Below are 14,388 nucleotides of genomic sequence, written 5' to 3' on the forward strand. Positions count from 1 at the left end.
TTCTTTTTTTCACAGAATCCTGTCTTTTGTTCTTCGGGGTTGTGTGTACTTTGACACAGGTGACGCGCCCGCACGCCTCGCTGCATCATGACTTGACCATCGCTAAGCGAATAGTTGGGCACAATATATCCCGTCCCATCTTTCATCGGTTTTATCACTTCTTTTATCTTGGACTTCGTCAGTACTCTTGAAGCAGGCATGCTAACTTGGAATCAGAGAAGTTGCACACTGTACCTTCGTGGTCGTTCCTCAATATGGGGAAGCTCAACTACCTTGGCGTGAGTTCTTCCATTGAGTATCAAAATATGATAACCCTAGAGAACAGTGGCTGACGATGACTTGCTGAATAGCGAAAGATTAGAGGCATCAAAGCGGGCCAGGCCGTCTTAACTAGCTTGGTAGGTGGTAGTCGAGTGGTCTTAACTCTAGCGAAGTAGACTGACAACTGCTTATAGAAAAAGCGATTGCCGCCTGAAGATCGCAATAAACCGGGCAACCATGAATCGGCTTTACGAGACCCTGTCGTTGAAATCGATATTACCGGGAAAGAGTTGACGGATGTTGGCCTCAACCAGTTCATCGATGTCTTGATCGAGTGCATCAAATTTGAAATCAAAGAAGTTAGAGAGGGCAAAGTTCATACCTCCCGCATAGTAAAGGTCGCTGAGCTCCACTTCCAAGGTAACCAGCTTACCGTGGAGTCGTTGGCTAAACTGGCAGAGGTAGTCGCTTTATCGAAAGGTGACCTTCGGGAACTGGATCTCTCCAAGAACCAGCTTCACATTGAGACTGCGGAAGATGTGGAAAAGTGGGAGGCCTTTCTCGGGAAGTTTAAAAATTGTTACATGCTCAAGAAGCTTGATCTGAGTGGTAACCCCCTTGGTTGTCTGGGCATTGAGCACTTCGCGCGGGTCTACCTCAAAAGTGACCTCGACTGGCTTTTGAGTGATGCTCCGGACATTATTGGTCCTGACCCTAACGCCAAAAGTGATTCAATTGATGATGATTTGGCTAGAATGAAGTTGTCGGACAAGGAAAACGAGCCTAAGGGATCCAAAAAGTCGCCTGACAAGGGTAAAAACGCCCGTCCGAAAAGTAGGTGCACGGCTTCCTCTTCTAGGTATGTATCTGGAACTAACAGATGACCTTTTCTAGGCCACACACAAATTGAATGGGCCGAAGAGGCCGAGTTTACTTGCACTCGGGGTCTGCGTTCCATTCCTCATCTCATCCTATCGGAGATTGGACTGTCCAACACCAGTGCCCTTCATCTGCAAAGCATGCTCAGAGCTCAACACACGCCGGAGCACCTACTTAAGTTCCTTCCTCAAGGGAAGTCTGTGACTCTTCCTCAAACTGCGTCCCTATGCAAGAGCATAATTTGGCGCCCTACCAATGATCTCCCGCCATACACAGTGCGGCTACTGGAGGTGGCAGAAAGTCTTCGTGATGTGGTGTCCGATACAGAGGCTGAAGGGCAGAGTATAAACGACGAGAATGACGGCAAAGAGTATGCCAGCCGCGGCAGAAACAAAGGACAAGACCATGACGAGAAACCCGCAAATCAGGTTGGGAATGATCTGAAAACCGAATACGCTCGTCTCTGCAAACGCGTCCAACTTGAGGCAATCAAGATAGAAGGCGTGCATAGCAGCACACTTTGGAGCACCGCACTGAAAATGATGCTCATATCACGGACAATCTTGCTGGATGATGACAATCGTCCGAGATCGGATAGTAAGGTGGGAGGCACCGATGTCGAGAATAACGTACGCGTGGACGAAGGCGAGAAAGAGGCGGAGTCGATTCAAGGAGACGACAGCTCATCTGATGGGCCAAACTACGCCCATGTGGAGTTTGTTGAGCCTCGTAACCGGACTCGCGTGCGGTTTGTCGAACCTAATACTGGTGCATACTCGTATCCAGGTGAAGATATCGCGCACATAGGCCCTCCGGTTACGAACACTGCCCCTGAAGGGGCCGGACAACGCGCCGGTCCATCCTACTCCCGCTATGAAGCGTTCGTCTCCGAATTTCCCACGCCTCAGGAGGCATATGAACCTTCTGCATCGATGAATGCGGCTGTCGCGACTGAAGTCATGCAAATCCCTTCTGCAGCGTCCTCAAGCTCGGGTACAAGGAGCCGGAACCCTGATGAAGACCGCGTGTTGCGGTTCGACGTTCCTTTAAAGGTTTGGCGACGAACGATTGCCTATGTCGTCGGCGCGAATGGGCTGCTTGACAATGAGCAGCAGAATTGCATTCTGAAGTATGCCGCTAGCTGGGAGGCCCTCGAACACGCACAAACATTCCAAGGCGCCGAAGAGCACCAACAGATTTGGAAGCTCCTCCAGACGTTGGATTGCTTCAATTACAGCGTGTGGAAGGCTGATCGATCCAAGGTGAAGTCGATCAAGGGGAAATGAAAACTGCAGGACAGGTATTTCAGATCGCAATGTGAAACGCAGAAGACATGATTTCAAAAGTTCAAAAAGGAGAGCCACTGTACGAGTGATCAGTCGATGAAGGTGCTCGACTCAGATTCGGGATGTCTGCCGGCCAGAGCCTGGTCTTTGTATGACACTGATCAACGAGATCCTTGTCTGGCGAGTCCATAATAATAGCTTAATAATGATAATGATGATAAAAATTGATTTCTGCGTAATAGATGTCAGAACTATCGACACGTAGGATCGAAGTTTTACTCCAAGATGCCTCACTCAGTCTTTTGGTGAATCCCCCTTCCCCGCACGTGACCCCTCATTATCCATCTTCGCCATCTTCGCCTTTACCTTCACCTTCACCTCTACCATTCACCTCTTCTTCTCCTTCTAACGAATCCCCTAAAACGAGAGATAGCGTGTCGATCCAGAATCCTCCCTAGGCTCAAACAACCATGATGCGGACCAAAAGAACCAACACTCAGCCCTTAGAAGATGCCTCCATCTCGCCCGCCACCTTCAACGACGGCCTTCCCCTCCCGAAGCTGATCGCCTTTGATCTCGACTACACTCTCTGGCCATTCTGGGTCGACACGCACGTCAGCGCCCCTATCAAGCCCCGCGACAACAATTCCCGCTGCACGGATCGGTATGTCCCCTCATCCCCTAGCAAAACCACTACCATATAACTCACCCTCACATCCCGCAGCTGGAACGAGTCATTCGCCTTCTACCCCGCCGTCTCCTCTATCGTCTACGCCTGCAAAAGCAAGAACATTCCGCTAGCTCTAGCCTCGCGCACTCACACCCCCGATCTCGCCCGCGACATGCTCAAAGCTCTGCACATCATCCCTACGTTCTCTGATAACCCCGCGGCGAAGACCAAATCTGTGCGCGCACTGGACTACTTCGACTACGTGCAGATCTTCCCGGCGAACAAGACGCAGCATTTCTCGCGCATTCAGCAGGCGAGCGGGGTGGCGTATGAGGAGATGTTGTTTTTTGATGATGAGGCGAGGAACCGGAATGTTGAGACTGAGTTGGGGGTGACGTTTTGTCTGGTGAAGGATGGGATGACGAGGGAGGAGGTGGATCGGGGAGTTTGGGCGTGGCGGAAGAGGAATGGGATTAAGCAGCGCAAGGAGGGGGATGTAGAGAATGGGGATGAAGAGTGATGTTGTGTGTGGGGTGGGTTATAGACATGCGTTGTAGATATGGGTGTTGGCGTTTAGTTGGGTTTTGCTATGTTAGATATGATGATAGATACCCGGTTGGGATAGATGACGACTATATACTTATACTTTTGATATGTACATTAAATACATTGGTTTATGTATCAAGCGTGGTAATAATCTATAAGGGAATATGGTGCTACTCTTCCTCTACGGAGTACTCACGGGCCCGTGTCGGTCTCCACAACTCACCTCCGCGGACATCAATCAACTTCCACCATAACATCCGCAACCACAATCAACAACACAACACAGCACAACCAAACACAACAGATACTACTCAGTCTATCGCCTACATACCTACCTACAAAACCTTCCCACCACTCTCAATCACCTCTTCTCTACAATCTCACATCAGAACACCACCACCACCACCAACCCAAATATGGACCCCCGACAACACCAACAATCATCAACATCAACACACCTCAAACCACCACCCTCCCACCACACCCAGCAACGCGCACCCCCCTCCCCCTCCCACTCCCAATCTCACCACCACCGCACCCCCATAACCGCGCACCCCAGCGCCACCATCTCCGAAAGCCTGCTAATCCAAGGCTCGCACCCAATCTCCATCGGAGCGAGCACAATAATCCACCCACGAGCTCGAATCTACTCCTACGAAGGGCCCGTAATAATCGGCAACGGATGCATAATCAGCGAGAAGAGCGTTATCGGGTCCGCGCCCACCACCTCCACATCCACAACATCAACCACATCTACATCAAGCGGCATCGCCAGCAAAGACGAAGGGTCGATTCTACCTATCCGCATCTCGAACAGCGTGACAATCGGCCCAGGGGCGCAGATCCTTCCCGGGGCGCATATTCATAGTGCGAGTTGTGTGGAGGCGCGCGCGGTGATTGGGAGGAGGAGCGTGGTGGGATCGCATTGTCGGGTGTGTGCGGGCGTTGAGGTGGCGGATGGGGATGGGGTTGCGGATTGGATGGTTGTTTGGGGGGGTGGGAATCGGAGGAGGAGGAGGGCTGTGGGGAGGGTGGAGCCGAGTAAGGTGGTTTTTCCTGCACCAGCAGGAGGGAATGGTGGAGGGAATGGTGTTGGGGGAAATGGGTTGGAGGGGAGGGTGATTGAGGAGGCGAGGTTGATGGTGTTGCAGAGGGAGAGGGATGCGTTGGTTAGGTTGATTGGGGGGAGGAGGAGATGAGATGTTTTTTTTATTGTGATAGATTGTTGGATGATGGGGGGAAGGGGGGTTTGTTTCTGCTCTATACCCAGTTCATATGCATAGTTTTGAAAACACTGCAAGCAAGCATCATGTTATTTTGTGCACGTTCTTGACTTGCTAAGTCTCGATGTATCTTACTACTTAATATGGCACGTATCGTTTAAGACAAAAGAAATCTGATGTTGCATAGAACATCTACCCTATCCCAGCAGACACATTGAGACATAAAGTACATGGAAAAAATGAAAGAAAAATGCAATTCACGCTGTCCTAGATCCTATGACCCCCGGGTATGACCTCCTCCCCTCATGCGCTTTCCTCCAGTGGCTCCTCCTTCGCCTCCAGCTTCTCCTCCATCCTCACGAGCACGCTTGTTGCCCTGAGGCACGAACTGGCGAGCACCGGCATTCAGCGAGCGGCCTGGACTAGCCTGTCCCTGCTGCGCGGCATTCGTAGCCTGTACATTTTGGTTTCCGCCGCGTCCATGACCTCCGCGTCCGCCACGGCCCCGGGGCAGACCAGAGCCGCGCTGGCTAGGAGCTTGCTGCTGGGCTTGACCCTGACCTTGCGCCTGTTGCTGCTGGCCCTGTTGCTGGCCAAAAGGATTCGCCTGCGACCCGCCGCGGCCGCCGGTTCTGCCGCCTCGTGCGACGGGCAATCCGGATGTCAGTGCTCGCATAAGACCGGGAGCATTGCCGGCCGGAGGCTTGCTGGGCAACGAGGTGGGTTGCTTGTTCTGGCTCTGCCCGAACGGGTTCGGAGGAGCATTGGTGGTTGGCTGAGCCGTTGCAGGGGCAGCTTGTTGTTGTGCTGCTTGTTCAGGCGCAGGTTGTTGCTGCGGTTGCTGCTGTGCTGGGGCACCTGTCTGCGGCGTAGATTCAGCAGAAGGTGGCTCGGCTGTGGAAGCTGCTGCAGGCTCCGCAGGCTGTGCCTGGGGTGCAGCTGCAGGCGTAGTTGCGGGTGTGGCCGCAGGAGTGGCCGTCGGAGCAGGCGACGGCGATGGTACCACCGGGGTAGCCTGGGCCGCTGCGGGCGCGGGAGACGGTGCAGGCGCAGGGGATGCCACCTGGGCGGGCTTGGCCTGCGCCGCCGGAGGCGCTCTGGTGGTCTTTGCGACCTCCCACACTTCGACAACGGGCTTCTGTGGTGTCTCCGTAGCAGCCTTCTGAACCACATCGATCTTGGCCTGGGCTGTCCTGTATCGGGTATCCAGCATGCTTAGCTTCGCCAGTGATTTCTTGTCCGACAACTCGACGGCAGCCTTGATCTTCTCCTCCACACCCTCTTCATGGGCCTTCTTCAACGCTTCTCTCTCTTCGTTAAACTTCTGCTCCAGTGTGCTCATGGCCTCCTGGTTGGCTTGGCTCTCCTGCTTGTCAGTTTCCTTTTGCTTAGCCACCTGGGTGCGGATGTTGCTCCGAATGATGTTACGAATGGTCTCGTTCTTGGCAACAAGCTCCCTGGCTTGCGCGTCCGTCAGCTCAGGCAGTCCAGTGTCCTTGGAAGGTGTCGCTGGAGCAGCCGCAGGAGTCGCCGGCGTTGCTGGCACCTGCTCGGATTTGGGAGCTGGGGTTCCAGGTTCCTGAGGAGCGGCTGGTTGACTGGACTTCAACCGCTCAACTTCCTGCCGATGAGCAGCCCGGACTTCAGCCAGCTTGCTGTTGAACATCTCCTTCAGCTTGTCAGAGCGTTCCTTGATCTTGGCCTCGTGTTCTGTTTCCTTCGCGGCCAACGCAGTCTCCTTCTCCGCAAGAGCTGCCTCGAGACGCTGCACCTTCTCTTCCAGAGCCTTCACGCGTTGGTCGTCAGAGGCGGCAGGCGGCTGCGTTGTTGGCGCAGGGAACTGAGAAGCAGGCGTCGAGTCAACACCCGTAGTTCCTTCGACAGCAGGAGCTGCAGGTGCTGCAGGTTTCTCGGCCATCCTCGTCTTCAACTCATTCAGCTCCTCCCGAGTCGTCTTGAGTTCTTCTTGAATAACTTCCTTCTCTTGCACGACCGTATTCAGCTCCACTTGTTTAGCGTTGATACGGCCAGTCAACTCCTTAGACCGAGCCTTGAATTGGTCCGTGAGCTTCGTGCGCAGTTCTTGCACACGATCCTCCGCATGCTTCAACTGTTCTGGGAATGCAGCAGCCTGGGTTTGTAGAGTGTCCCGGGCAGCAACGGCCTCATCACGTTCCTTTTCCAAAGTCTCAAGTTTCTCCTTCAGACCTTCCATTTCCGCAGGGTCTACCCGATCGTACTTCTGCAAGATGTTCTGCGTACGTTGCTGCCACCGGTCCCTGTCATCCTGCAGCAACTTCAGCTCTCCATCCTTCGTCTCCACAGTGTTCTCTAGCTCCCGGATTCTAGTCTCTAGCGGTTGAATCTGCTGAACAAGTTCTTCGATGCGAGAAGACTTCTCCGCAAGTGAAGTTTCCGCCTGCTTGACCTGGTTACGCAGCGTAACACTACTCTCGCGGAACAGGTTGAGTTCGTTCAGGGTCTCCATCAACTTGTTGTGGCTGAGAGCACTGTGTTCACTGTCGGCAGCCGCGCGACGCTGCTGCTCGAGCTTAAGCCGGGCTTCGTCAAGCTGGGTCTGGGTGTAGTCGAGTTGCTGACGAAGACGCTTGCTTTCCTGGGTTGACAAATGGTACTGCACATCGACGATTTCCTTCTCACGACGCAGGAACTTAATCACCTCCTGGAGGCCTTCGAGGTTGGGCGCCCCAGCCTCTCCGTCCTCATCCCCCTCAGGAATGTTAGCCCGGTCGCGCTGGAGGGCTGCGATCTGGTTTGTAATGTTCTCGAGTTGGGTATGCAGCAACGTATTCTGGTGGAGAACTTCCTCGCGGCGCTTCTGCAGTTCCGTAAGCTCACTCTCATACCGGTCCTTGATCTCAGTCCAGCTTTCCTCCTTCTGAGCAAGGTCCTTCTTGAAAGTGTCGGCCTGAGTCCGGAGTTCGACAACTTCCAGCTTCAGCTGGTTAGCTTCGGACCGGACCAATTGTAGGGTCTTCGCGGCTTCGGCATGCTTGACCAACTCGGTCTCGTAGTTCTGTTGGGCATGCTGCGCGATTTCAGCTTGTGCCTTGAGATCCTCCTGGTGGAATTGAGCAGAAGCGATCTGCCGTTCATTTTCGTCCTTCAACCTTGTGATCTCTGCTTCCAGCGCGGCCTTCTGCTCCTCCAAATGCCGGCCAGCCTCCCCTTGCTCGTCACGCAGTTTGGTAAGTTCGCCATTCGTAGTCGAAAGCTCGGTAGAAATTTCTTCGATGCGCTTCTCAAGGTCCTGAATCTTCTTATCCTTCTCTTCGATGAGACGCTCCGTTTCCTCCCGATACTGTTCCTGGGTCTCAGTAACCGACTGCAGACGCTCTTCGCTCTGCTGACTGATAGCCTTGTAGTCTTCCACCCGCTCTTCCGCGTGCTGTAGCTCATTCTTTGTCAACTCCAGATCACGACGGAGCTCGGAAACTTCAATACCAAGCTCCTGTTCGCGTGTCAAACCACTCTCCTGGCCTTCCTCCGGAACCGCAGGCGCTTCAGTAGGAGCAGCAGACACACTTGGCTTAGTCTGCACAACCTGAAGGCGTTCTTCGGCGCTACGCAGCTCGACAGTGAGTTCGTCGACTCTCGACTGCAAGTGATCTCTTGTCGTCTTCGCAGCAACCAACTCCTCCCGAGCGGCGCCCAAGCTCGTCACCAAGTCATCAATTCGCTTCTGACTTTGCTCATGTTCGTATTCCCTGCGCAAAGATGCCTTCTTTCCCTCCTCAACCTCATCGTTAAGCTTCCGCTTGGTGGATTGAAGCTCCGATTCGAGAGACTCCACGCTACTCTGCAAACGACGACGACTCTCAGCATCGGTATGCTCCCGCTCATTGAGGATGGTTTGAAGATTGGCGTTGAGAGAATCAAGTCGGCCTCTCTCGTTGCGCAGTGTCTCGTTGTCCTCGATGAGTCTCTTCTCGATATTCTTCCAGAGATCCTTCTCTGCCTTAAGGTTGGCATTCTCCCGTTGAAGGCTCTCAACGAGACCCTTCGTCTCCACCAAATCTTCCGCAGCCTGCTGAGTCCTGATGTCTTGTCGGTTGGCGTTCTCCAGAAGTGTGGCGTAGCGTTTCTGCATTTCTGCGTTTTCGTTCTTGAGCATGTCGAAATTGCCCTGGAGAAGCTCGGCTCTTTGGGTGGCGGCAACAAGCTGGCTGCTGGAGCGGCTAATTTCGCTCATCAGTTCACTGTTCTTCCTGGACAGCTCATTGACCTGTTGCTTCAATGCCGCATGATCGGTGGCGGACTCCTCGCGGAAGCTGTCGAAGTGTGCCTGCACCTTGCGCAACAGATCAGCGTAGTCTGGAACATCCTTTGCCGGCTCTTCGGAAGCGGGAGGAGCTGCGCCCAGAGGAAGAGACTGTGAGAAGACAGATGCGTCGCCAACGGTTTGACGACGGCGGGTAAGCATGCTCCGGAAGGTATCCCTCTCCTTAACATAACTCTTTGTTTGGGCGACGAGGTTAGCGATCTCGTCACGGTAAGTCTGCACTCGGATTCTCAGCTCCTTCAACTCTTCTTGCTCTTGTTGACGGATGGCATCCTGCTCGCGGGCCTCTGCGCCCTCCATCTTATCCCCAAGCTCTCTCAACATACGGCGGAGAGTGACATTCTGCTCTTGGAGCTCGTGAAGATCCTTGAACGTCATCAAATTGCGACTGATGAAACGTCCGGTTGGGTTGAGATCAGCAGAAGAGTCATCAATCTCCTGGCGTGCAATCTTCTCGAGTTCCTCTCTATCGTACGTGGTCTCGCCTTCCTTCAGAATGGCATTTTCCAAAACCAAGACCTTAATCTGAGCGCTCAAATCTCTCAGTTGCTGACGCAAAATGTCTCCTTCACGGGCCAATCCCTCCACTTGACCTTGCCACTTCCTTGCCTCCTTGGTTGCGTCGTCTCGTTCCTTCCCAGCGGTTTCCAAGATGTTGGACATTTCGACGACAGCATTCTCGAGTCTACCGTGATCTGCACGAAGTTCATCAATTTCAGGCTTGCTGGCCTCAAGATCCTGGACCATCTCGTCTAGAGTCGATCTAAGCTCTTGGTTTGTCTTTTGCTCCATGGCCAGCGATGTCCGCATCTTGTCGTACTCGGTATACATCTGCGTCAGGGTGAGTCCTCCCTTTCCGCGCGACGCTCTAGGTGAAAACGCGCCCACTGGAGTACTGGGACGCATTGGGGTACTGGGCCCTGCGCCATTCAGCGCCGGGCTCATGGATCTCCTTCCAGCAAAACCATCGGATTCGAGCTGGCTGACCGTGAGCTCAAGCTCAGCAACGCGGCGCTCAGCAGCTTCTTTGTCGGCGTGTTCGGTTTCGATTTCCACTCGGAGACGGGAAATCTGCTCCGCAGCATCTTCTCTTGCTTTGTCCAGTGCGAGTTGACATTCCTTGGCACGCTGCTTCGAAGTCTCGGCAGCATTCGACTGCAATTCGGCCAGTCTACTTGCACTATCCAATTCAATTCTGAACGACTCGGTCGCCTTGATGGCGTCTTCTCTGAGCTGGTTGATGCTGGAAAGCGCTTCTTCATAACGCTGCTCCACCTCATCCAGGCGGCTCTTGAGGGCGTTCTCGCTCCGTCTCAAGGAGTCAACATTGGCACTGATCTCCTCATTTTCGCGTTGAAGCTCCGAAATCCGGGCGCTCTTCTCCTTGCGGAATTTCAGATACTCGGCGGACTTCGTCTTCAATTCCGTCTCAAACCACTCGTTGTTTTTCTTTGTCAATTCCAAATCCTGCTGGAGGCTCTGCTCACGGAACTTAGCGCTGGCGGAGGCAGAGTTTGCGGCCTGGAGGTTCTGCTCGGCGGTGGAGAGTTCGCGTCTCAATTCGATCGTCTTCTTGTGTTGTGTCGAGAGCTCCTCGGCAAGCTTGTCATAGGCTGCAGACTTGGATTCGAGGAGTGATAGAGTGTCTCGGTTGGAAGCTTCGAGCGACGAGATGCGAGATTTCAATGAGCTGGCTTCGGATTCGTTTGACGTGGAGGACGACTTGAGTGTAGCAATCTCGGATTCCAGGGTAGAGCGAATGTTTTCTGCAGAGCGTAAGTAAACGCGTAGTTGCGGGTCCGCATAGGAACTAACCGGACTCGTGGAGTTTCTTCCTTGTTTCCTCGACTTCGGCATGGCCCTTCTCGACCGAGCTCTTCAGGACCTTAATCTTGTTGTCTCTGGAGCGGACGGCATTATCTAGTTCCACCTCGAGGCGTATCTTATCAGACTTGAGCTCATCATGCTCGCGTGCTTTTGTGGTAATAGCTTCCAAAAGCTGATTGACTAGTTCGACCGTAGGAGCTGTGGTGAGGGTGCTCAAAGTCGACTCGGCAATGGCGTAGTGCGACGAAATAAACGGTAACTCAATCGTAGCAGCAGCCATGATTACCATGGGCTGTCCGCAGCGATAGCTGCTGGCAAATGAAGGGTAATGCTATATGACGACAAACAATGGACGAAGTGACGGAACAAGCCACAGTAGGTGAATCGGAATGGGTCTGCTGCGCGTTGAAAGAAATTCCCCTTAGCGAGAGCGCACAGCTTCCAGGTAGCAGACTAAGCCATGGAATAGCGCTGGGAATGATGGAATGGGCACTAGTGAAGGGGAGAAGATGAACAGGGCCCCGTTGCGCGATGAGATGTAACGAACGAGAGGCTCCATGGCTGGGCGGAGCTCTCGATATGGTTAGCGTATGTCAACACTCACGTGATGTCATGTCCGCCTCAGGCCGGAACGGGTGCATCGCAAAGTCTCAGGCGGCGATGACGACCTTCTTCCTTCTCTTTCTCTCCCCACATCCCCACTGATTCTATTTACCTCGTCTGTGAGGTACTCTTGATCTAGGGATTGTCCCCCGGGGTTGGCCCATTTCTCTCTGTTCTCATATGATATAACACAGCCTTTACCAGAGCTCCTTTGTGCTCTCACAAAGCGAGGCCTCGCCTCAATCTGGCTTCACTGCCCCCTTGGCCTCGATCTTCGTTCTACGTCTCCTTCTCAGGTGTAATCTAGGCACAGCCTTACCACCGCCAACATGTCGCATCTTCAACAGCAACTGAAGAGCTTCAACGCCGGTGTTATGGACTATGCAGCCCGCATGCCCCAACAGCGTCGTTTCGTGCACAACGCCAACAACACTTCAGCGAGCAGTTCCCAGCTTCCCTCCTCTACGTCTACACCTACTCCAAGCGACGATGCGAGACGCAAACGACACGATGCGGATATCGTTTACTCGCAGCCTGCCAATACCGGCACAGGAAAGGATATCATGACGCAGGTTGTCTTTGCGATCGAGCACATGAAGTCCAAGGGAATCCCGCTCAAGTTCGCCGATATTGTCTCCTACTTGTCCCTTCAACATCGGGCCAATGACCAAGGCTATGTTCAAGCACTGCGGAGCATTCTGCAGATGCACGAGAAGGTCCAGTACGATCCCAGCGGCGCAAACGGCGAAGGCACTTTCAGCTTCCGTCCCCCGCACAACATCCGTACTGCCGAACAGCTCCTCCAGAAACTCCAGTCCCAGTCGACTGGTGCGGGAATGAGTGTGCGCGAACTTCGCGAGGGTTGGCCCAACGTGGAAGACACGATCAACAAGCTCGAGAAGGAAGGCAAGCTGCTGGTCACTCGGAACAAGAAGGACGATCATGCCAAGATGGTTTGGGCCAATGATCCATCCTTGATTCAGCACTTTGATCCTGAGTTCCGTCAGATCTGGGAGAAGATCAAGGTTCCTGATCAGCAGGCTGTTAAGGAAGAGCTGGAAAAGGCGGGTATTTTACCTACCAACAAGAACAAGGTTGTCAAGGCCCGGCCGAAGATTGAGAACAAGAAGGTGAAAAAGCCACGGCGGAGTGGGAAGACCACCAACACTCACATGATGGGCGTTTTGAGAGATTATTCGCACCTCAAACGGTAGTGCTTGGTTTCGTCGCCTCCTGGTTCCGAAAAGTGTGCCACTGTCTTTTTGGTTTTTTTCCTGCTTGGGGCTTACATTGCATTATACTGGCGTTTGTAGGGGTATTAGACATGGGGTTGTTCTATGGTTACCTGTACAATTATATTAGCAAAATCGATACCCGGATAATTAAATGGTTATAGAGGCTTGTCCAGGTTTCTGGTTAGATGTTCTAATCTACTACTTCAGTAGGAAGGAGTGATATTATCTAGTTATGTTCAACATATGTATACATTCGATTGATATCCAAGCCAAAAGTTACTAATTCTATTGACGAAGCCAACATCCCTCCAACCGTGCACCCTCCATCTAGTAAGTATATACACCCAGCCAATTTTCGAGTTCATTTCCCCCTTGAATGCAACGAGGTCCATCCGGTCCCATGAGGTAAACCACGAAAGAGAGTGAATATGAAAGGTATGAAACAAGACAGTAGAAAGCACGCATGTTAAGATGCTCCACCAAGAACAATATGGAACAAGAAGGCGTGCAAGAGAGGCGACGAAGAGAAGAAATCATGTATGAGGAATCGATCAACACTCACTCACTCTCACTCAGTACCCATTAACAGCAGCAGCACCCTCCACCTTCTCAACATACTCCACCAGATCCTCAATCGTACACACCTTGATCCCCCACTTCTTCCCAAATCTCAAACACCCATCCCGTCTCATCATCCCATTGTTGCCTCCAATCTCCGGAACTCCCTGGACGACCTCTCCATCCTCCACAAGTTCTGCGATGACACCCGCCTGCGTCTTGCCCGCCAACCGACAGAACTCCACTGCCGCCTCAGTATGTCCCTTGCGTTCCCTAACACCTCCGGGTCTAGCCTGTAGCGGAATCACATGGCCGGGTCGTCGCAGATCCGCTGCCGTGGAGGTGGGAGATCCCAAGATCCGACAGGCAAGGGCGCGGTCCTGTGCCGAGATACCTGTTGTTATGGAGGGATCAGCTGCGTCGACGGAGACGGTATATGCGGTTCCCTTGGGATCGGCGTTCTCGGTAACCATTTGGGGGAGGGCGAGTCGGGCGGCTATTTCGGGGGTGACAGGGGCGCAGATCAGCCCACTGCTCATTCATCGTTAGCATAGATGATCTTGTTGAGTAACATTTGATATGCTGGTGGGGGGTGGGGGAGATGGGGGTTTCACCTTGTGTGGCGAACTAGGAAGGCCATTTGCGCCGGAGTGATGGAGTCGGCGGCGATGATGAGATCGCCTTCATTTTCGCGGTCTTGGTCATCGAGCACGATGATGAATTCGCCGTTCTCTGGTAAATTGGTGTGGTTGTTAGTTATATGGGTGTAGTATGTATGTGTCATGGGTGTGGTGGGATGGATTTGCCCCGCGCCGGCGCGGGTTGGAGGTTCTGGAGCTGGGTGACTCACTGAAGGCTGCTATTGTGTCCTCAATAGAGTCGAATTGAAGGGTTGGGTCCGAAGGAGAATGCATGTTGGCTGGTGGTTCGGTTTGGTTGTCTTGTATGAAGGAGGTGGTTGTCTTGGAGAATTGTTCCCCTCGTTGCTTTGCGGAAT

General features: G+C 53.2%; 6 protein-coding genes across 6 annotated transcripts; 4 read left to right on the forward strand and 2 right to left on the reverse strand.

Annotated features, from left to right (window-relative positions):
* Positions 1-254: 254 nt before the first annotated feature.
* Positions 255-2,426, forward strand: AtWU_08307 (uncharacterized protein; the record flags this gene model as incomplete). The annotated part of the gene is made up of 4 exons (XM_035503415.1): positions 255-278; positions 351-398; positions 456-1,095; positions 1,156-2,426. The coding sequence occupies 4 exons, from the start codon at positions 255-257 to the stop codon at positions 2,424-2,426; spliced, it is 1,983 nt and encodes a 660-aa protein (XP_035359308.1).
* Positions 2,427-2,896: 470 nt separating this feature from the next.
* On the forward strand, positions 2,897-3,616 carry AtWU_08308 (Mg-dependent acid phosphatase; the record flags this gene model as incomplete). Its single annotated transcript, XM_035503416.1, has 2 exons — positions 2,897-3,090; positions 3,151-3,616. The coding sequence occupies 2 exons, from the start codon at positions 2,897-2,899 to the stop codon at positions 3,614-3,616; spliced, it is 660 nt and encodes a 219-aa protein (XP_035359309.1).
* A 442-nt stretch (positions 3,617-4,058) lies between these two features.
* Positions 4,059-4,841, forward strand: AtWU_08309 (transferase hexapeptide domain protein; the record flags this gene model as incomplete). The annotated part of the gene is made up of 1 exon (XM_035503417.1): positions 4,059-4,841. One exon carries the CDS (start codon positions 4,059-4,061, stop codon positions 4,839-4,841), a length of 783 nt encoding a protein of 260 aa, XP_035359310.1.
* Positions 4,842-5,139: 298 nt separating this feature from the next.
* On the reverse strand, positions 5,140-11,275 carry AtWU_08310 (putative filament-forming protein (Tpr/p270); the record flags this gene model as incomplete). The annotated part of the gene is made up of 2 exons (XM_035503418.1): positions 5,140-10,934; positions 10,984-11,275. 2 exons carry the CDS (start codon positions 11,273-11,275, stop codon positions 5,140-5,142), a joined length of 6,087 nt encoding a protein of 2,028 aa, XP_035359311.1.
* A 652-nt stretch (positions 11,276-11,927) lies between these two features.
* Positions 11,928-12,812, forward strand: AtWU_08311 (transcription factor TFIIE subunit TFA2; the record flags this gene model as incomplete). The annotated part of the gene is made up of 1 exon (XM_035503419.1): positions 11,928-12,812. One exon carries the CDS (start codon positions 11,928-11,930, stop codon positions 12,810-12,812), a length of 885 nt encoding a protein of 294 aa, XP_035359312.1.
* A 593-nt stretch (positions 12,813-13,405) lies between these two features.
* Positions 13,406-14,305, reverse strand: AtWU_08312 (3,4-dihydroxy-2-butanone-4-phosphate synthase RIB3; the record flags this gene model as incomplete). The annotated part of the gene is made up of 3 exons (XM_035503420.1): positions 13,406-13,922; positions 14,006-14,123; positions 14,242-14,305. The coding sequence occupies 3 exons, from the start codon at positions 14,303-14,305 to the stop codon at positions 13,406-13,408; spliced, it is 699 nt and encodes a 232-aa protein (XP_035359313.1).
* Between the last annotated feature and the right edge of the window lie 83 nt (positions 14,306-14,388).

Source organism: Aspergillus tubingensis, assembly GCF_013340325.1.
Source record: "Aspergillus tubingensis WU-2223L DNA, scaffold_9, whole genome shotgun sequence".
Lineage (NCBI taxonomy): Eukaryota > Fungi > Ascomycota > Eurotiomycetes > Eurotiales > Aspergillaceae > Aspergillus > Aspergillus tubingensis.